The 21988-nt window shown below is 39.9% G+C and overlaps 1 protein-coding gene across 2 annotated transcripts; it reads left to right on the top strand.

Moving 5' to 3' along the window:
* Positions 1–3536: 3536 nt before the first annotated feature.
* On the top strand, positions 3537–21187 carry EBAG9 (estrogen receptor binding site associated antigen 9). 2 transcript variants are annotated; one of them, XM_005479562.4, is made up of 8 exons: positions 3537–3857; positions 8754–8929; positions 9842–9939; positions 13292–13370; positions 13574–13732; positions 15645–15752; positions 16772–16863; positions 20658–21187. In XM_005479562.4, the coding sequence occupies exons 3-8, from the start codon at positions 9857–9859 to the stop codon at positions 20776–20778; spliced, it is 642 nt and encodes a 213-aa protein (XP_005479619.1). In that variant the 5' UTR covers positions 3537–3857; positions 8754–8929; positions 9842–9856; the 3' UTR covers positions 20779–21187. The 2 variants fall into 2 exon arrangements, with proteins under 2 accessions (XP_005479619.1, XP_005479620.1); XM_005479563.4 differs by lacking the exon at positions 8754–8929 and having other exon boundaries at positions 3541–3857.
* The last annotated feature ends 801 nt before the right edge of the window (positions 21188–21988 follow it).

Genomic DNA, 21988 nt, shown 5'->3' with positions numbered 1-21988 from the left:
CAGCCTGTTCCTGTGGCCTTCCTGGGTAAACACGGCTGTGGTCGCGCAAGGGACGTTTGGCCTCCACATGTAGCCCCACATTTCTCTTCACAGAGAAAAGTAAGGCACAATTCTTCCCAAGAATATTTCTGGGATTCACATTCTCTGAACCTCAGAGAAAGAACACACAGTTCTTATCGTTTGCTGTGCCTGTGTTTGTGCAAAAGTAGAATATAACATGGAGATTGTTTACCCAAAGTCATGGTGTTTTGTTTCCTTGGCCTATCAGGGCCTATTGTGGGTGTGTGTCGTGACTGTCGGCTGACAGTCATGAGGTTCAGTGCAGTGTGTGCAGGGTTGAGTGCCTGGCAGATTCAGTTTCAGATGTATAGAATAATTTACTATAATAAAGTAATTAATTAGCCTTCTGATATCCACAGAGTCCTCCTCATCATTCTCTCCCCTTGTCGGGGCCATCACAGCATTGCTATATCTGCGTCCTCCCACGCGCTGCACCAGGGCCTGGGCCAGCCCTCAGCAGCTCAGCCAGCTCAGGGACTGGCACTGGGGCTGGCTGCAGACAGAGCCTCTCCCAGGAGAGCCTGCCAGGAAGAGGAGCTTGGAGAGCAGCTGGAAGGTGACTGTAGAGCTGAGGAGGTCGTAGGTTGACTGCACATGGCGGGTTGAGGCGACTCTGGCATTTTGGGATCTCCCTGACCCTGGCTGCCATGGGTATCTGAGACAGAGAAGTCCAATCAAGCATGACCTGTCCAGGCCCCTCAGGCAGGTTCCAGAGCTGCAAGCTACCTTATCAAGCTCAGCTCTTAGTGAGATCCGCTTTTTAGATTTCAGCCCTTTGCTTGCTAAGTGCCTTGGGCAGACACAGGGAGAGAGAGGAGAAGGCTGTATAAGGTTCCACAGGGATGTCTTTATTGAAATGAAGGTCTCAGGGACAGCTCTTCTGCTGAACTGGGCAAAAGTAGCTCTTTATACAGGGTACAGAAGTTTTGGGAATTGTCCAATAGCAAGGGTCCGAAGGAAAGTGACCTATAATCTTACAGAGAGATAAGCCAGGGTCTGAAGGCAGGAGAGGAACTTCTAAGGTCCAGCCATCATGACTTGGCATTTCCCATCTTAGGCTGCTAACCACCAGGAAGGCCTTGCAGGCCCCGCGCCTGCTACAGCGGGTACCTGGCAGGCTGGTGACAAGAGTCTGATAAAACTGAAATACGAAGTTACAAACAACACATTCATGGCTACAGAAGATTCAAAATACATAAAGGGAAATATTTTTCCACAGCCATGGAGCCTATGGGGTGCAATCAATGTGGGGCACTGCTGTCTTTGCAGCAGCGTGTGCCTTGCTTGCTCACCGAACAATGTCCTGCAGGCTGCACAGTGGCCAAGGTTCTAATGAATTTCAGCTCCGCTCCTCTGTTTCTTTGATGGGCTTAGGTATCCAGGACATGGTTTTTATATTGTGTACATTGGATCTAGGAGCTCATGTGGTAACACTTGGAGAGTGGTGGATGAGGGAGCAGGGGACTCAGGATGTCCTGTAAAACCATGAAGAACAAGGTGAAGAGGTAAAAGCCAGCTTGTAAGGCAACAGTCACATGCTATAGAACTAGTAGTGAAATCTTCAGTCCCAGTAGCCTTCTAAACACACAAGTTGTGTCTTCCTCCTTGATTTTTTTCTCCTGTTTTTGCAACATCTGTGAGGTTAGTTTTGGCCTGTTTTGGTCCTTTGCAATGCACCACATGTAATCCCACACTATTTTCTGGTAGTTATGAAATTTCCCAATTTTTTTTTTCTTTCTCCCTTTCAATTTCATTTCCTTTGATGGTATCTCTGTTCCAGAGTTTTTGTAAGTCCTTCTTTTCTGTTTTGGCCTTCAGCGGGGATCAATTTTGGCAAGCTTTGGCACATGTCCCTGCACTTGTTGGCATACAGGCCTTTTGATGGCTTTTGACTTTGGCAAAGATTTTTTTTTTTTTTACGTATCCATGCCATGTTCCTCTTATCTTCTCATCCAAGTTGTGTTTCCCTCTTTGATTTTTTCCCCTGCTTTTGCAACATCCGTGAGCTTACTTTTGGCCTCTTTTGGTCCTTTGCACTGCACCTGAAATAATCCCAGTCCATTTTCTTGCAGTCACAAAGTCTTGATTTTCTGGATTTTTGTTTTTTTTTTTTTAATTGCATTCCATTTGATCCTATCTCCTTTCCAGAGTGTTTGTAAGGCTTTCTTTTCAGTTTCGTAAGATTTCGTTTCCCTTCCTAAAAGGAAATCAAATTTTCTTTTCTTTCTTGTAAGAAAGGAAATGTTAAAATCCTCCTTTCTCATTTTGTTATATTCCCTTCTTAATATATATTTTGTAATGCCATAACCTGTATGTGTTCTGGAAGGAATTGTAACTGGCTACTTTTACAGCCTGACCTTTTCCAGTGTTTCATGCTTTTCAATTTGCTTTTCTGATTTAATGTAGATGAAGGTTTTCTTTCAGTTTCTGCTTAGGTAGAAAGTTATACTGAAAGGTATACTTCAGCTACACTAATACTTTTGCAATGGTTTTAATGTTAAAGCCAGCATTGCATATGTGTTTCTCTTTTTGAAGCTGGGTTCTGCAGGCATAAGGGTGTCAATCCCCACCTCAACATCATAGAACCGCTTCCCCTAAGCTTGGCCACAATCATATCCTGACTTGCTATGCTCTCTACTGATCTTGGACCAGTGCAGAGTCACTGGCTTGTCCTTAGATCTGCCTCATCACCACAAACCTTCCTGCTAGTCTGGATTCTGAGCTGTCCCCAGATCACCCCTCCTATGTCCTGGGTCGCAGGGTCCTTGCCCCATGGTCAGATAGATAATGTTTTTATCCTTGTTCCTCTGGGACCTGTTTCCTGATGAAGAGTTGTGTAAATGCAGTCATGGTGTCTGTTAGGGCATGGGAAAAGGGAAATGAAGGAACTCTATCTGATATCAGTGCCTCCTCTCAAGAGCCATCATCATTCATCCATCTCCTCACTGCCCGACACACATAGGGAACACAGCAGCTGAGTAAATCCCGTGGCAGGAAGTCTTTATTGGAAGATATTTTAAGACCACACAAAGAACTGAGTGCTGCAGCTTGGAGCTGAGTTGAAAGGCGTGCTGTATTAGTGCTGCTCTAGAACAGACTAGATTTCCATGGGAGAAAGAGACAAAAATCCCCCTTACCTCACCGACCGAATGTAACACAACTGGAGGTTTACACAGAATGCTCTGGAATACCTTAACATCACTTAACCAGCCACTAAAATGGACAAGCAGTTGGTGAACAAACTGGGACACTGGGGTAGCACCTGTCAGAAGCGATTTCAAACAATGTTTGTTTTTTAGTAACATCCAGGTTCCAGGTTAGCTCAGCATCCTATCGACCACAGAGGAACACCTTTACTGCCACGTGTGCAGCAACCCGATGCGGTTGCAGTCCAACGCCTTTTTCTCGCAGTTCCCCGGAAGGCCAAAGAGCCGGCTCACACCTCCCCCAGGCCCTGTGGGGGTGGGAGGAAGGCGGGCGGGGGAGGTCGCGGGCCGCTGGCGGGGCGGGCCGCGGGCAGCCCGGCACGGCGGTGCCCCGGCCGCTGCCCCAGGCGCTCGGACGGCCCGGGGTGCCCGCGGCCCGAGCGGCGCTGCCGGAGCGGAGCGCACGGAAGGCGGCGAGGCCGGAAGGGGCGGGCGTGTCTCCCGGGTGACGGGGCCGAGATGGCGGCGCGCGAGGCGGCGGCGGAGCGGCGCGGGCCCGGCTCTGGATGAGGGGCGGCCGCAGGCTGCGGGAGCGGCCGCCTCGGCCCCTGGAGCCCCGCGACCCCCGGCGAGGCCTCCCCGCCGGGGCAGGTAAGCGGGAGGGGTCGGTTCCTGCGCTGCCGAGTGCCGCTTCCGCGTTGCTGGGCAGGGGCCCGGTCGCGGAGCCTTCGCTCCCGGGGCAGAGCTGCCCGCGCGGTTCTCCCGCAGCAGCGCCGCCGCCCCGCTCTGCCCCGTGCTCGGGGCGCCCCGGCCCCACGGCCCTCGCCCAGCGGCGGGGCTGCTTGGCCAGCCCGGGAGCGCCGGGCCTGCGGCCTCTGCCCGACCGGTCGGGGCCTCTTCCGGGGCGAAGGTGGGGGAATCTCATGGGCTGCGAAGAGCACGATGTGGCAGACAGGCAGCGTGTGGGGACAGAGGGGCTTCGCACCCTGTGGGAAAGGGCGAGGGTACACCCTGTCAGAACTCGTGGTGGGACGGCGTTGCTGGGGTTACCTGCTGTTTATGCTGACGAGCAAATTTAATAATACATAGAGTGAAAATTCCTTAGCATGCTTTTAAGTTCTTTAGAATCTCTAACAGCTCACAGAGAAATTAAGTGCTACTATTTGGTTTCAGGGCTGTTTCTAATAATATTCAAGACTCGGCTGGTCTGTAGAATGGTAGGGCACTGCTCTTTGGTCATGAATTCACAGTGTAAGTGTCTGAGTTGCATCTCTAATGAAAAATGGCACAGCTTGCTGCTTTATAGCTCTGTGGAGCTGTATTTCTGTGGAGCTTTATTTCTGTGGAAATACACATGTGCACTGCAGAAACTTCTTTAGGCCGTCTTGTAGTGTTGTTGTTTGTAAATAGCTGGTGCTCGTCAAGACAAGCATTGCAAGATGACTTTGTAGTAATAACAACGAGTGTGTTAATTTGTTGTCTCTGGCATTGCACATAGTTACAGAAAACTTAGGTCCGGGATGGCAAATAAGGAGTGGAACAGAACTGGGGTCTCTTAAACTCTGGTTCTGTGTTCTGAGAACTTCAGTTTTGTGAAGTGAGTTACATGAATTAGGGCATTATGTAAAAGACTTGTTGCAAAATTATGAAGTGAATGAAGTTATAATGTAGTCTCACAAGATTGTGTTACCTCAAGCTGTATTCTGTATGCTGGTTTTCACAAGACAGTGGCATATACAGGTAAGGAATTGTCAAAGAATAATGGTAGACATAAACTTTCTATCTTAACTAATATTGCATTGAAGAGTATAATTTATTGTAATTCAAGACATAAAGCTTCAGGAGTTCACATTAGTGAGGTTGTAGCTATATTCAGTTTCTTGGAGAGGACCTTTCAAAAAATTCTATCCTTACCACTGAAACTTTGCTAGCGTATTGTCACCAGCTGTTCTGGTGACAACACAAAAGCACTATTGAACCATGGATTTTTGGTGCTGACAAATGTAAATACTCAAGGCCATGTTAGTCTTTAGTCCTAGGAAATGAACTTCTTGTTTTGCTTTAGGAGGGTGACGCATTTCTCGTGTCTCCTTATGTAAATTGGAGGGGAGCCTTTCAGTTTCAGACAAGTTATTTTAAGCATCATTGTCTGGTTATTTAGCTGTGTTTAATATGTGCTAAAATCACTGATTCCAAGGTGTGTTTGTGTTTACATTCCAGAGTTACAAGTGACCTGATCTGAAAGAAAGCTGATGTGGCAGTAGAATATGAGTTCACTAGGAGGAAAGAAGTTTCTAAAATAATTTTAGTGTCCCAAAGTGACTTTATTTTAGAACTGACTCTGTCTGTAGAGATCCTGTTTAAGTGGTATTTGTGCATACAGTTAGATATGAAAGAGGAAGTGTTTCTCCAGGTGTGTTGTACAGTGATAAACAGTGAGAGTCTTGCTTGTTGCACCATAGTTGATGAACCAGTCCTCCTGAGGGTGCTGGCTACGTTCAGTGAAGTCAGAGGTGCCAGGAGTTCTAATGAGGCTGCTGTTGCAAGCTGTAAGCAAAGTAAAAATGTTCAATAAGATTCTGAACTTTGCCTCCCTTCATTCTGTTTCCTTTATGGGTCCCTATAATGTTTGAGTTTCCTCATTCTTCTGACTTGGTTCTAAAGTGTGTAACATCTCATGGCTGTTGTCTTTTAGTCCTTTCTGGGCCCATGTTCCATGTGAACACTTGTGACTTCTTACCAGTGGAAGACAGTATGAGATGCACAAGTCAAACTCCAGCTAAATTTGGTGTCTGTTACAGAATTGCTGAGTTGACCATGAGTATTAAATTGATTAGGATTAATGTCTTGATTTATTTGTTGTTTTGGAAGTTCAGTTAACCCTAAGTCTCATAAATATAACAATGCAATTCCAGTAGTGGGAGAAGGAAATCTATCCTGTTTTATAGATGGAAAGTTGAGGCATGAGGTGTGATACACAGAAGGATGCATCAGGCTGGCAGACAACCCTTACCAGATTTTCTGAATTTTAATCCAGTATTTCACATTTGCCTCTATCTGTTAAGAAATGTTTTAGGATTCTTGATGTAGCGCTGCAACTTTGCATTATGTGTCTCTCATCCTGTGTTATAATTGACTGCTGATACAGTTGTGGTTCCTTTTGGGATTGTTTATCAAGGAAAGGCTTAAGAAAAGAAAGGCTGTTGTGGCCTGCCATTTAGCATTATACTGTTCTGTATTTTTCCCAGGAGAAAGAGAAGGTACATGGCTGTGCTTCTTTCCAATGTCTGAGAAAGATGGACAAGAAGAGGATGAAAAAGTTGTTTCAGTTCAGTTTAGTATAATGGTATCATGTGAATTCAGTTTGCAGTGAACTGAGGAAAATTTGGGTTCTGTATTCATACAACTACTTCCGAATATAAAATGGTTTAGCTTGAGAAATTTAATTAACATAAAAAAACTTCCAAGCACAAAAGAACCCAACCCCAGAAGGCACCAAACAAAACTCAAAACCTTCAACTTTTCAGGTAGTGCTGTTCTTAGAGCAACAATGCTCACATTTCAAGTGCTGTTTCTGACAAAGGGGAAAAGGCTTGACTTTTCCTTACCTTGAGACAATAATTGGTTCAAGATTGTGTTTAAAATTAATTTATAAAAAATAGTATTAATTGAATAAATACATATATATGACTTCATACCATAAATAGCAGTATAAAAAGCAGGTACATTGAGGAAAGTTCTTTTTAAAGGTAAATGATTGCTAACACTAGAATGGCTGGCTGATAGCATATTGTTGACAAAACTGGCTGTGCATCTGACAGTTTATAGTGTAGGGAGCTTAACTGGGAAGACTGCAGTCAATGCTCAGAAAAGAGGTGGGCAAAACAGTACTTACTATGTTAAATCACAAACAAAACAAACTTACTATCTTAAATCACAAATGGTTGGAAGAGACCTCCAAGGTGATCAAGTCCAGCCTTTGAAGGGCCTAGTTCTAGCTCAGCTGAAATGAAATCTCTATCACAAATATGTTAACTGGCCATGTGTCTCATTGTAACTCTGAAATCTTTGCCTGACACATGGAAGGTGGAGAGGTGCAAGTTATCTGATTGTCAGGGGCATAATGAGAGATGTTGAGCTCTGCCAGATGGGCATGCTGGTGGTACTGGAAATATAGTCACTCTTACCTGGGAATGACCTGGGAAATGGATTAACTTTTGGTGATTAGTTTTTGTGGACTTCACAAGTCCACTGACTCTGCAAGCCAGAGTTCTTGTGGATTGTGCTTTTTTTCAATTGGTTAACTTTATATTGAAAACTCAATACAGGATACAGTTCAATATATGAAAAAATAGTGAGTTGAAAACCGGGTTCATTTATATGTACACATTTAAATATATGTATTGGTAAGTGACACACTTGAACATTGTTCTGGTTTTAGTTTTTTGTTCTAGTTTTAGTTTTCTGGTTTTAATAATCTTCCTAGTTCCTTGACTTTTGACACAAATAATATTGAGTCTGCAAAGGTTTTTGGTGGCTTCCTGAAACAACCTTCTCAGTCAGTAGTTAGGAGTTTTTTAAATTTGGGGTCTGTCTGTACTGTCCAGTGTGGCAGTTAGATAGCCTCAGGGAAAAGAGCTTTACTCTTGCTAATATTGAGTACTGCTCTGCTCCTTCCCTCCTGCCCCCCAAGCTGATAAAAGAGTGAATTCTGGTAGAGTGGAGTGAGCTTCCAAACAGGCTTTCTTTCAGAAAAGATGTACCTTTATAATAATTTCAGCAGGTCACATGCTCTTCATGCCTCACATCCTAGGCAGATAACTTCTAGCTGCCTTTCCTGAAAATAACATTTTCTTTCACCAATTCAGCGTTAGTTTGCAATAATTTCTACCTTTAGGATAGAGAACTTTCCATCTTATTACTGTTCACTCTTTCACTAACTTCCATTATTTCCTAATCATTCAAATTCTTGACTGATGCATTCTTCTGTAATCTACAAATTGTTAACATTGCTTATTCTAAAAGGTAAGGAAGTGCTTGAGCATAATATGAAATAATGATCCAGTCTTTTAAACTAAAAGCTAAAAATGCTGGACAATGTCCGTTCTTGCATCTTTGTGGGAACTGACTGCTTTCTAATTCTGTTAGATAAAGAGCCAATCCAACCTTGTATAAAGTTCTCTACATTTTTAAGTCTCCCATGAAATGAAATACGATAACACAAATATTGAAGTAGAGGAGGTGATACGTGTCCTGTGAAGCCTTTCTCCTGAGCTACAGCTTGGTAGTGCAGTCTGTAATTTGGTGGTTACTGCTAACTTAAGCCTTTCATTTTGTTGTAAAAGGGCCTGTTTATCAGCTCCCATATGATTTTTCAGCAGCAGAAAGTCCTGTCCTGAACTACATGTAAAGCACTATTTCCAGTACTATGTTACTACGGTGTTTAATAATAGTTATGTTATCTAGCAAATGAGCACCAATAAAAATACATCTATGCTCCTTGAAGCTCACAAATCCCATTGTGTACCTTTTTAATAAAATCCTCAGGACAGTATTGGAGCAGCCTACCTAATGATCCACCTTCCTGACTCTTCCTAACTTAAAGCCTGGAATATAAAAAGTGATTTAAATGCCATAGCATATTTGAAATCAAGCTGTCCTTCCATGGAATACTCATGGCCTGAGGAAAATGTCACAGGGCTGCCTTCTCTTCTCACCAGAAGGTATGTTAAACTTGCAACAGGGTATGTTGTTACAAGTGTAGATGTTTATAATGCAAAGCTATTTCTGAAGCCTAACCTCTTACTCTTTACTCTGAAATGTTCACCTATAGGAGAGAAAAGAGATACTTGAATTCCAGCAGATTTTTCTGAGTCAGTCTGTAGCTATTCAAAGTGGTATGTTGGAATGATGTGATGTGATAAATATAAATTCTCTAGATTATCAAATTGTCACTGAAAAAATAGCTGCAAACAGAAGTGGCTTAAGCCAAAGATGAATTTTTCCTTTTCTGTGTTTGCTGTCATGGTCCGGTCAGGCAGAGAAATATCAGTAGCTCTGTGGGTTAGCTGGTGCAGTAGTTCACACAGGATGAACACTCTTTTTTTGATGATGATTTTTCAGTGAGACTAGTTCTAAAATAAGCAGTGTTCTCATCATACATTTCCATCAGAATGGAAGGCAAATTTAAACAGCTAATTTTAGAATTTCATCTAATGACTAAATCTATAATTTGTATATGCATGATATGCTCAAGCAAGCAAGAGCTTCTCTCTGATGAGTACTCTGTTTTGCACTGCCATTGTTCAGTGCCACTGGCAGTGTCTGAAACAGATCAGCTGCACAGGCACTGCACATGGTTGCCTACACTTCCCCTTTAGGAGTGTCTTTAACTTTGACTCTACCTGTGATTTTGTGCTGTTTCTTTAAAGGTCATATATAGTAGATACTTGTATTATTTACATCAGTGAAATATCCTGATAGTAGGCAGGCAGCGTCTTTGCTCCAAGTACCTGCTCTCTTTCCTTGCATTAATACAGTTTCACTGACTGCTCCTAGCTTAGTAGCAACTAAGGCAATTGGCTTTAAGTACTGTATAAAGTTGTATAATCCTCTGCATCATTTTTCTTTTGCAGGAAGGGTTTCTTACCATGGCCATAACACAGTTTCGACTCTTTAAAGTCTGTACTTGCCTGGCAGCAGTGCTTTCGTTCATTAAAAAGTTAATATGCAGGTAAGCAAGTCTTATTTAATTTGGTGACCTTTTTTTTTTTTCAATTTTTCAATTACAGGTTCTTGTACTTCTGCCCTTCCCCCAGCACCAGCCACCACTTTTACTAGCTCTGATTTTACTAATTGCAAAACAATCAACACAGATGAAAACTAAATTGGGTGAATTCTTTAATTTGCTATTTGTTCAGAGTTCCAAAAGTCTGTGTAGTGTATTTGTGAGTGTATTTTGTTGTATGGTAGCTGAATAAGATTTTATAAACAGCTATGACAGGGTTTTAAAATGGCTTTTAAAACTATTCCATGTCAAACTTGAAGAAAAGCTGTTCTGCACAGTTTTGAAAAGTACTTAGCAAGTGATACTTTGTGTTTCAAGAGATTCAGTTAATGGGAGCATCCACTGTCATCAGTCAGTAGGCTGTCATTACAAATGCAGGCAATTCTCATCCTGTTTGTCAAAAACAGTTGCCTGAGACTTCAGATTCTTCTGCCTATTGAAGATTCTTTCAGAAGTTTGAAGGACCATGATTGAAGTTCAAGTAACGGCTTTTTTTTCTTTTTAATGATGAAGAATGGTTTATTTTTTACACTCTTTAAGTCATATGTGGTGTTCTTTTGAGTTGTAGACTCATGAATGTTGCAGTGTAGTATTTTGAAGCAATCAAAAAATCCTCAAGAGTGAATGTGGAGTAGCAGAGTTCAATGATACAGTAGTAGAGTACCTGAGGCAATTCTTGGCACTGTGCTGTCAAATGAACTGCTGTGCTTCCTGCCACTTCTGCAGCATGTTGTTTACATAAACAAATACCAATCTAGAGAAATGTATTCTCTTTTTCTGTATGATGACAATTACTTTCCCAGTGAGGATTAAAGTGTATGCAGAATATGTGGTAGACACAAAATAACTGCTTATTTCCACTTCGCCTTTACTTATTCCAAGAATAAGAGGAAGCTCTTGAGTTGTTGGTAACAACTCACTTACAGATCTAGTGAAGCATTAAAAAGATACATTTTAACGCTGCATACAGTGATATAGATGTCAACCTTAGTTCTGTGATTTGAATTCCAAATTAAATTAAAAAACTTGCTGTTCAAGTTCTGAAAGAAGTCAAAACAGAGTTGATCATAACCTCTGTATTATGTGGATCCCTAATTTCTCAAATTATATTTTTTTATAAGCAGATAATTGTTTTCTAAGTGTAGTGACAGTATTTTCATTCGTTTTTCCAACTTCTAAATGACATATTATCTTGAAATGAACAGGTGAGAAACTGTTCCAGAGTACATTAAGTACTTTATTTGCTTAATAACAATTAGATAAAGAAATGAAAGTTAAGTCTTTCACATAAGCACATAAGCACTGGATCACATTCATTCAGACCACTAACTACAGATGTTTCTTCTGTTCACTGTCATCTGCAAAGTGTAGTTTGATAAATTTTGTTTTCCTGTAATGCACCCCTCAATATAACTATGACTAATTTTCAGCAAATATGATTTAATTAAACGTGCATTTTAATTCAATGGATATGAGCTTAGTACTTACTTAGATTACATAGTTTACATTAGATTTTCATTTGAGCAAGTGCCTGTAGGGATTGTGCAACTTTTTAGGCAGCATAGAGCTTACAAATAGTACTAGTCCTTTCTTTAGTTAAATCTCCTCTTGGTAAATCACAGACTGCCTGAATCCATCTTTCAGGAAATAAAATGTGTAAGTATAAGAAGAGATGACACTTCCATCCATTTAAAATATCTAATTATCTCCAACTGAGAAATCTGAATACTACTTATTACGAAGGAGAAACAAATCCAATCAGTTTTGAGGCACTTGGCATTCAGAGCAGTGATCAGTATCTAATGGTGGCTGTGGAGCAGCTGTTCCTATAAGCATCTTGTTCCCTTCCTAGAGGAAGTGGAGATCTTTAGCCTGCCTTGGTGCTGCTCTGTGTACTGTATTCTTTCTGATGTTGTGTGACAAAAGCTCTTTCCTCCTACCTCCAGCCCTGTTACCATTTTGACTTGATTAATGTTGTTACCAGTCACTTGCATGTCTCAGAGCTCATATAGAGAAAGTCAGTGCAGAAGTGATGGCTTGTAATAGTATTAAATGTAAATAGTATTAAGGATGTGTATGTTGGAGAGGTCTGAAGGAGGTTGTTTCCAAGCTTGGATTTCCTTTAGAGATGTCCAGTAAATCTTGTCAACCAGAAGTCTCTAATGTGTTTGAGGGAACAGTGTTTTCACTTTCCTTTACCCCTAAAATCTCTTGCTTTTCAGACTTGAAGGAACAGTTTATAAAGCGAGTAGAGTTAATTATATAAAACTTGAAAATTTGATTGTAGCACCTGACCTTGTCTAAGGAGGAATATTGGTCTAGAGTAGAAAAAATATATCTAGTCACTCACCAGCATATAGTAGAGGTCATATTACAAGCAATTCAGCTAGTCAGTATGTTCTCTAATACTAAAACTAATGGATAGAAATTAGAAATTGAAGTTTCCCAGTTTCTCATCAGTAGTAAGAAAAAAACATTAAATTTCCCAAGCTACATAAGGTCAATTTCATGACTGCTTTTCTATAGGACCTTACATTGTTTGTGGAAAACCTAAATGTGAGTCTGAATTGCATTCTGTTGTGTTGTAAGGTGTTAAAATACAATGAATGTCAGCTAAGAATATTTTAATTTTTCTGATCTTTGTACGTCATGAAGTAGATATCTAGATAATTTATTTGCAATGCATTAGTGTTCTTTTCAATTAAAATTATTTTATATGGCTGCTTAAATGCATTGAAATGGTATTCTTTAAGTAGAAGCATGAATTTAATTAAAGCTATTAACTTGCATAATCTTGTATTACCTCTGTTTAGACTTTGAAGAAAAAAGAGCTTCAGAAGGGCTTTCAAATCAAGCAGCTCAGAAAGCTATTTGTTGGACACTGCTTAAAGTTTAAGACAAATAGAAAAATTTCTCATTTTACAGTAGAAATGGCTCTTTTGCAAATATAGATTGTTAGTCCTTGCTTCATAAGCACTGACAGTCTAAAAATTGTGACTGAATTATGCAGATGAGTTAGCCCATTTTCATGTTTCTTAGAAGTATTTCTCTATTTCACTGCAATTAGAAAAGTAAATTGCACTTTGATATTCTTGTGAAAACAACTTTAAATTCATGATGAAATTCCTTTGCTTAGCTGACTTTTAGTGACAGTAGTTAATACAAAGGTAATTGAAGCACTGAATGTTTTAGCCATGACTATTTTCAGTAGTGCTGTTCTCAGACTTCCTTTTTTGTTTTTTTTAAACTTAGTGCTCATGTTTTCAGAGCTTGGAGGAATCCTACATTTTTTTTTCAGGTCTGGAAGAGGGCGAAAGTTAAGTGGAGACCAAATAACTTTGCCAACCACAGTGGATTATTCATCTGTTCCTAAGCAGGTAAATGTTAAAGTGGTAGGTGACATAATCCCATAACAGGGTGATTATAGAAGTCCTACAATATTGAATTGGTATATATCCAAGAAATATATCATATAATGTGATATATGTGATACAGTATTAAGTATATATTTTAGCAAGTTATAAAAAGACAAGATTTTACCTGCAGATAATATTAATTTCTACCATATTCTTATATTCAGCCTGAAGTAGAAGACTGGTCTTCATGGGATGAAGATGCACCTACAAGTGTGAAGATTGAAGGTGGCAATGGTAATGTGGCTGCTCAGCAAAATTCTTTGGAACAAATGGAACCTGATTATTTCAAAGATATGGCACCAACTATAAGAAAAACTCAAAAAGTAAGTATTACATTTTCAACTGTACTTATGGAGGGTTTTCCTTGCTTTAAAATAAAAGCAAGTAAATTGGCAACTTACAGAAGGTGCTGTTGGTAAATGAGAATAGATGTTGGTGTGTAGTTTATCATGTTTAATTTTAAGACCTTTGAGATCTTAACAGTTGTGATGCTATCAGATGTTTACATACTTAGTCTTCATGTTATTGGAAACTTATGAATAGTTTCATACTCTAAAAGTTCTTGGAAGTATAATGGGAGAACCCTCTAGTCATTTGTGCTCATATCCTTATTTGAACAAAGACATTCAATGTCTTGCTCTATTGAAGTCTGAGGGAGCAGCCCTGCTGTTTCAGAAAACAATGGTTAATTGTTTCACCAAGTTATATTGGGGAGGCTGGAATTAGGGAACTGATTTCAAAATAGCTTGTTCTAAAGATATCCATTTTAACTGGAGACAAGACAGGAGGGCATCTCTACAGGAGCATCAAGGTTGTAAATAAATGCTGATGAAAATCTGGTGATTGCAGGTTTTGTTTCTATTTGTGAATCTTTCAGCTGGGTATTTGCAGATCTTTGAGTCAATTGGAAGAACCTCACAAGTACTGGAATAGGTTACCAGAGAAGTTGTACAGCCTCCATCTCTAGAAGCTTTTAAGCCCCACGTGGAAAAGCCCTAAGTGCTTTCATCAGCCTTAAAGTGACAGTGGTTTGAGGAGGAGATTGGATTACAAACCTCCTGAGGCCCCTTCAAACCTGAATCTTCCTGTGGTCCTACGAACTGGAGGTGATCCTGGTGACAGCTTTCTGTACATTCAGAATCTTCTAGGAATTTTGCTGTCCCAAAATCTGAGGAGTAGAAGAGGGCTAGGGAGAGGTAGATTTCTTCTTTATATCTACTGACATTTTTTGCCTCATAGAATGCACTTCAGGTTCAGAACAGAACTGAGGAAGAGTCCATGCTAAACACTGGGCTTATATTAAATATCTCTCTAGGGATGACTGCAGGCACTGTAAAAAACATCCCTATTAACTTGGCCAAATTACCACCATTCAGTATGAATTTATGTTTGTTTCCACTGAATGTCTCAATATAAAGCTGAGTTTTGAGGTACAGTCTACTCATGTTTTCACTCATTTATACTGATCTATGTGGAAATAGAACCTCAGTTAAATAACAATATATCATTGTTCAATAAAACAATAAGATTGTCTAGTCCTGTGTCCTTTCTTGGATTGGTACAAGCATACAGGCAGTGGAACTGTGGATCTGCCTCATTGGGAAGCAGAAGAGGCTCGAAGTAGGCTAAACAAAGTTCCTGACTTGTGCTCAAGACAAGTGAAAAGGATATGTGATCTTGGCAACTGTTTTGGGAAAAGCACTGCTTTTCAGCCAAACCAGTACAGAGCTTACTAGTAAATGTTGACAGAAAATTTGCAGCTATTGAAACTGCACAGTTATTGAGTAGTTGAGAGAGCTGACATTACAGTGCAGTACAACTGTGCAGACAGCACTGTCCTCAAAAGTAGTGGCTTAAAGTGACCTGTCACAGAAGCAGGATTTCTTCAAGCAATATATCACATAATTGGTAGCTTTTGTGAGGACTGGGAGATGTGGCTGTTTGATTTGGCTGTTTGATTTGTGATTCTTTGTGCCCATTCTCTGTCTTGATACAGTCACAGGTTTCTATGTGACTAAAGAATACGCTAGTCGGGGGAGGAGGAGTTCTTGTCTTTTGTATTTATCTTTCACTTACAAGTTCATTTTGCTGTGCAGCTTTAAGAACCTCCCAGGTTTAAGACATAGTGAGGTGTTGTGTTAGCTGAACCTTCATGGGCACAGAGTTATATGACCAAGGAATCTCTGCAGGGCTTTAATCTACCACTTTTTTGTTCCTTTTTTTGAATATTTTCAGATAGTTATTAAAAAACGAGAGCCTTTAAATTTTGGGATTCCAGAGGGAAACACAGGATTCTCTAGCCGATTAGCAGCCACACAAGATATTCCTTTTATTCACCAATCTGTAAGTACACTTTAAGTATTGATCTTGTATTTGTCAGTTAAATGATATTCTCTAGGGGAAGGAATAGGCTGCCTAAGGTGTGCATTGCGGGAAGTAATTGGAATAGTTGGGAATGTAAGTTGTTTTAAAATTGAGTGAAGAATGAAGTAGTCCAATATGTTCTGCTGAGAAACTTGACAGATCAGTGATAAAAAGGTAAGAAGCTTCCATATACTTATGGGCTTGCAAATCTGCTAAAGCAATGAACTGGAAGTTTTGGATTTTACTCAGTAAGTTACTAACAAAAGCGTAGAAGGCTTTTTTGAAAACCTCTAAGTTACCTTTGCTCTGTTGTTTTGGACCCATTTTTAACCTTCTGCTTCTCCCTTCCTTTTTGTGTAGGGATTGTAATGTAGCAGTCTCCTAATTTTTACTCCTTAGCCTTTGAAAAATTTGTCTAGTTGCCTAATGACCTGGCTAGTTAGCAGGAGATGCTCTCCCTCCCTTGCCCTTTGCCTTTTTTAACAGTGTTTCTCTTTTGATAAACGTTGTGCACAAAAGGGTACAGGCAGGAAGCAGTACAGAATGGTCATACCACCTCCTTGCACTGTCCTTTATGAAAATAGTTGAGGAAAGGACTTTTAGTGAGTAAAAGTGTCACTCAGCTGATACTGGACATAAAAACAAGTGGATGTATGTGTTGGTTTATCCATGCAACTGCCAGAAATCTTTTTACATTATCTTCTCATTTAATCTGCTCAATCTGTCTTCCTCTTGCTAAAAATGCACTCCACTACTTCCTTCCTGTCTTTGTCCAAAAAACCCTTTGACAACTGAAAAAACTCAGTGTTATAGCAGGAAAAAAAGCATGGACCATAAGATGAGAAGCACTGCCATACATCAAATATTTCTGTAAGTCTGAAGCATTAAGGTTAAAAATATGTTAAGGAAACTTTGCTGTCATCCAGGAGCCACTCTGGCAGTCACACACCAGTGTTTTATTTAATTTTCCATGTGCTTAGAACTTCTCTTTGTTTCAGCCTGAACTGGGAGACCTGGATACTTGGCAAGAAAATACAAATGCCTGGGAAGAAGAGGAAGATGCTGCTTGGCAGGCAGAAGAAGTTCTTAGGTAACTGAAATTAATATAAAACTATGTAAAGGTTTTATATGTAAAAGAATCACATTTGTTTATTTGACACCTTCCTGGTGAGTGCCAAGAATTCTTAAACTCCTCTTAAGACAAATTATTTTTATGCACCTAATATCTGTGTAACTGGTACTCACCAGAAGACATTTTGGATCTAATTAATTTAATAAATGAGATAGTAGAGGACATCTGAAAATCACTGGAACAACACAATAACACATGCACATGCAGGTGCTAAAAAAATGGCCCTCCACCAATCCCAACAATTTATTATGTTCAGATGACATTACTTGATTAGGTAAAATACCACTTGATGTCCTTCTAAAAAGTATCACAACCATGTGCTTAAGGTAAAAATAGTTCAGGTATAGATAGAAGGTGAAGTGATAACTATGTTCTTGGAATCCCTGTAGGAGCTAGGCTTTTCTAATTTAACTAAACTAGCTGAACATAAAATCAAAGTCTTGCACAAAGTTAGTGTGAATGCTTCAGCTGTTCAGTTTGTGTTCTTCTTTCCTTTAAGGGGTATGGAGAGTAAAGGGATGCAAATTAAGTTTAAGTTAATCATACTCAATGATTTGAACTGGTAGTGACTTACAGTTGTATCAAACTTTACTGCTTACTACATAGTCAGGTAACCAGCCTCAGATAGCTTTAGCTTCCTAGGCTGTTGTAATTCTACTCACTTAATTACAAGCGCATGGCTTCTGTGGTCCACTAGTGAAATAAAGACATGATATAGTCAAAAGTCATTCTAAGGAAAATAGGGATTGTGGGGAAAAGAGGAATCTGATCAAGTGTTTATTTTAATGTTTTGAAAAATTTACATTTTCAATCTGTGGAATAAGACAATAGGAAAGTTATCAGTTCATTTTTCAATGTGCTAACCATAATTAGAATTTATTCAATTTATTATCTCTGTCAGTCTTGCTTTGCGGAAGCTTAACATGTGAAAATAGGGTTGTAATGTAAATATTTTTGTAAACTTTATGTGGTATTGGTGTGTACATTCTGATCAATACATTGCTGATCTTTTTTTTTTCCTTTATTTTTTAAACTTATTATTGTTTCAGGTTTTGTACTGAAGTACAAGCTTTCTGATATGAAAAGTGTGCTTTTGGGCTCTTTTGGTTCCACAGATAGTCCTTTTTCCTGTAAAGAATATCAATAGACTCAGTAAGATCTTTAATAGCTATGGTGCAGTGAAAATACTCTTTTTTTGTTTGTTTGTTTGTTTGTTTTTTTATGGAGAAATGAAACAGCTACTTTTGCTACTGCAGACACTGCATTGTATTTACTTAACCCTTGCCACATTCCATTACAGATGGTTTGTCATAAGTGAATTAAAAATTTCCTGATGTGTGTATATGCCAGTTTATTCTTGGAGTGTAAAATCTGTGCAGTGAATATTTCCAGGATGGGCTAAGTTATATTGTTTGCCAACTGTCAGGTTCATACTCTAGAATACTTAGGAAGAGCAACCTTTTACATGGTGAGAGCAGTGGGGTTTCCCAAAAGCTTTAATTTTTCAAAGTGTCATAATATTTGGTTGAACCTATCCTAAAGATTTCAGCCTACCATCTTTAGTTGAAAGGGTTCAACTCAAATGGTTACTTCTCATAGGATTTCTTTTTGGCCTCACTAAAAACTATCAAACTGCAGTTGTTATAGAAGGGATGTGTGTCTAAATACTTGCAGCAGATAAAATATGATTAGAACTCCAGATGTCTATGGCTTACTGCTTGTCCAGCTATGGCTGGCTACCTCTATACAGCTGGTCATTATGTAAGCTGTATCCCAGCTGGGTGAAGTAAAACCTTTGTTTTATTCATGACACAGAAATAACAATGTTTATCTGTAAATGAGTCAAGTGCTGGCTGACTTTTAGCAACGTTGATAAAGAAATCCCGACTGGGTTTAGTTTCTCTTGCAGTAGACATCACCGGTGTTTTTAACATCTGACATTTAACATAAAACTTAAACAAAACATTTAACATAAAACTGGTCAGGCCTGACTCTGTTTTCAACAGAGTGTAGTAAGGAAGTGCTATGGAGTCTCTTCTTAATGATAGAAGTCTGCATCTTTATCTGCAAAGTGATCTGAAGATCCTGTGGCCACTGTGGTGACTTAGTGCATAAGTGTAACACTTGAAAGAAGCTTGTATAATATTTCAGACTGCCAAATAGAGGACAGTCCTCTAATTTTCCAGAGTGTTAATGCTGACTGTACTCCAGTGGTGCTTTTGGAGAATGAAATGAGTGTGCAGAAAATGTGAGGGTCTCCCTTAGCCTGCTGTGTCTGGTAGCTGTGGGTGCCTAGTAAGACCAGAATAATTTTTGTGTAGTAATGGAGTGCTGATCACTTATGCAGAAGTGGGCTGTGTCCTACTACCTAGCAGTGAAGACTATCCCTGTGGCCTCTCTGGTGAGTTTATGCGTAAGCATAACAGTTGAAATGAGCACATATAGTAAGTCAAATGCTCCCTGGAATTAAGGCATGCAGAAAGTGCTGAAGAGTAGGCTATCAGAGCATGAGAAGTTCCTGTAGTCTCTTTTTTCCCTATTTTCCACAGGTTCTAGGCTGGAATATACTGAAATTTTCCAGTCAGTGGTGAAATTGGTATAGTGGATGACAAACTGCATTTTCAGTTAACTTGAGTTAGTTGGAACTGAGTTTCTTCTGCAAATTTTAGATACCTATCTACAACTTCAGACTTTATATTACCAACGAAGTTTTTATCCCAGTGGAAGCAGTTGAACTCACACATTTTTAGTTTATAACAGCTACTTGTATTTTTGTTGGCCAGTTGCTGTGTCTGAGGCAAGTTGAAGGTCTCTCTGGGCAGAACTGAGTGCAGGTTCCCAGACGGTAGAGGGCATGAAACCACTGCTGTGCACAGGAGCTCTGTGTCCTGTGGGTCATCCCAGGGAAAGAAACAGGAGCTGCCACGATCCCTCCCTTCAGAACTGCTCGTGAACAGCAGCATTAACAACATGTGGCCTTTTGGAGCTTTACTGTCTCTGTGTATTGGCTGATGAAGAAGCACAGCACCTCTTCCCTTCTGCATCAGTTCAGATACATGGGAAATATAAAAATGTGCCACTGTAATGTGGCAAATATTATTACTCTGCATATTGCTGCACTGACAGCTCTGTCAGCTGTCAGGTAGAATGTACAGTAATGGGTGACAAACTCAAAAATATCCCTAAACCAGCAAAAACCCAAAACTTTTGAGCTGTTGCTGAAAGTATTAGATAGATTTTTAGTTTTTCCTCTAGGCCTTGCAACTGTCTGTACTCTCACTGATTCATTTACTCTGAATCTTTGAGAAGCTAGTGGCTTTTAAATTGCTGAATAATTGAACAAATATTACTGCCTAAAGCTAGATTGGATTGGGTTGGATATTATGAAAAAGTTCTTCACCTGGAGTGTGGTCACTGGAACAGGCTCATCAGGGAAGTGGTCACAGCACCAAGCCTGCCAGAATTGTTTGAAGAATTCTCTGAGGCACATGATGTGATTCATGGGGATGGTCCTGTGTAGGCCAGGAGTTGGACTTTGATGATCCTTGTGGGTTCCAACTCAGAATATTCTACAATTCTAGATTAATCTGAAAAAAGGCACAGTAAAAGAAGGACTGTTCTGAGCCTAATGACAATAGGCTGATGCTCTGTTATTAGTTATAATAACCTATGTATTGACAAGAACTTAAAGTATGACCATCCTGAAAATTGAGTGTGTGTTATTTAGCAATTCATGTTCTCTTTAATTACAGACAACAGAAGATAGCGGAAAGGGAAAAAAGAGCAGCAGAACAACAGCGAAAGAAAATGGAGAAAGAGGCACAAAGGCTAATGAAGAAGGAACAAAACAAAATTGGTGTAAAACTGTCCTAACAGAAGCCACACAGCAATGGCAGTGCCAGTAAAAAGAGAATTTCAGCTCCACAAGATACATATTGGTATTGATTTAACTATTTATAGGACTTCAACACACTGCTTGGTTTCAGTGCATTCTTCAGGTCATCTTGGAAGCCAGGATTTTCCCAAAACATCTTGAACTACTAGTATGTAGTTCTTAAAGAAGAAAAGCCCTACAGAAAATCATGCCTTGATGGAATGTTTCCTGCAATAGTTCTTTTCCAGCACCCTTCTTTGCAGCAAGTGATTGACAAGGATGTTGATTGAAAAACACTCTAAATGAACAGCTCAAGCCTAGGGAAAAGAATGTAAATATTGAGTGGTGGGAAATCTACCTGTATTGTCTGTGCTTACCTGAAACATGTAATTAAACAGTTTTAAAGAACCTTTTGTTTCCTGCCTGATAAAAAAGTCTGCTTTTGCTCTTTTATGAAAGTATTTGTAAACACTTGAAAGTTCTCCATGGGAGATCATACTGTGTAGAAGAAAATAACTTATTATGGATGACCTGCAAGTCAAAATGTGCTCCTGGTAGGTTATGCAGGTGAACACTGAAAGTGGATTTCTTCTCCCTTTGTCACTTGCAGCTTCCTATGCTCCTGTTTCACTTGACACTGCATTGACTGCCAGCAGTGGCATCACTACACAGGAGTGGTGCAGCCTACAAAGGGTTGATGTGAATGTAAGGGAGCATTTTAGTCATTTACTTGTATTGGTAAATTTGTATTTCTAGCAGAAATTCTTATACTTTCTAGAGATAGGAATCCTCACACCTTATAGTTGTTGCATAGTTGGCGTAATTGAGAAGAAAAATTGTGTCTTCTGCTAATAAAGCTAGTGTGAAAATTCTCAGTTCAGTTACAAGCACTTTTCAAACTCCATTTTTTGCACACTTTCTGTATGTGTTTACTTTGTAATTCCCCTGGTGAAGCATGAATGGTGTATGTGCAGTAGAAGGCAACAGTGCTTTAATGAAAAAGTCAATGTTTGCTGGAAAGAGATAGATGGGAGGGGTTGGGGTCTATGTGCTTCATCCAGCCCAGTGCTTCAGTGAATGCTTTTCCTAGGTTCTGTTGTGTGGGTGTGATTATCCCTGATTTGTGGGTTGCATGGATTTCTTACCTGATGACAGGTGAGTTACATCAGCACATTTTGCACTCGAGACTTGTTTCCTGTTCATCCAGGG

The sequence above is a fragment of the Zonotrichia albicollis genome, chromosome 1 (assembly GCF_047830755.1).
Source record: "Zonotrichia albicollis isolate bZonAlb1 chromosome 1, bZonAlb1.hap1, whole genome shotgun sequence".
Taxonomy (NCBI): Eukaryota; Metazoa; Chordata; class Aves; order Passeriformes; family Passerellidae; genus Zonotrichia; species Zonotrichia albicollis.
This window is presented reverse-complemented; position numbering and strand designations above follow the sequence as displayed.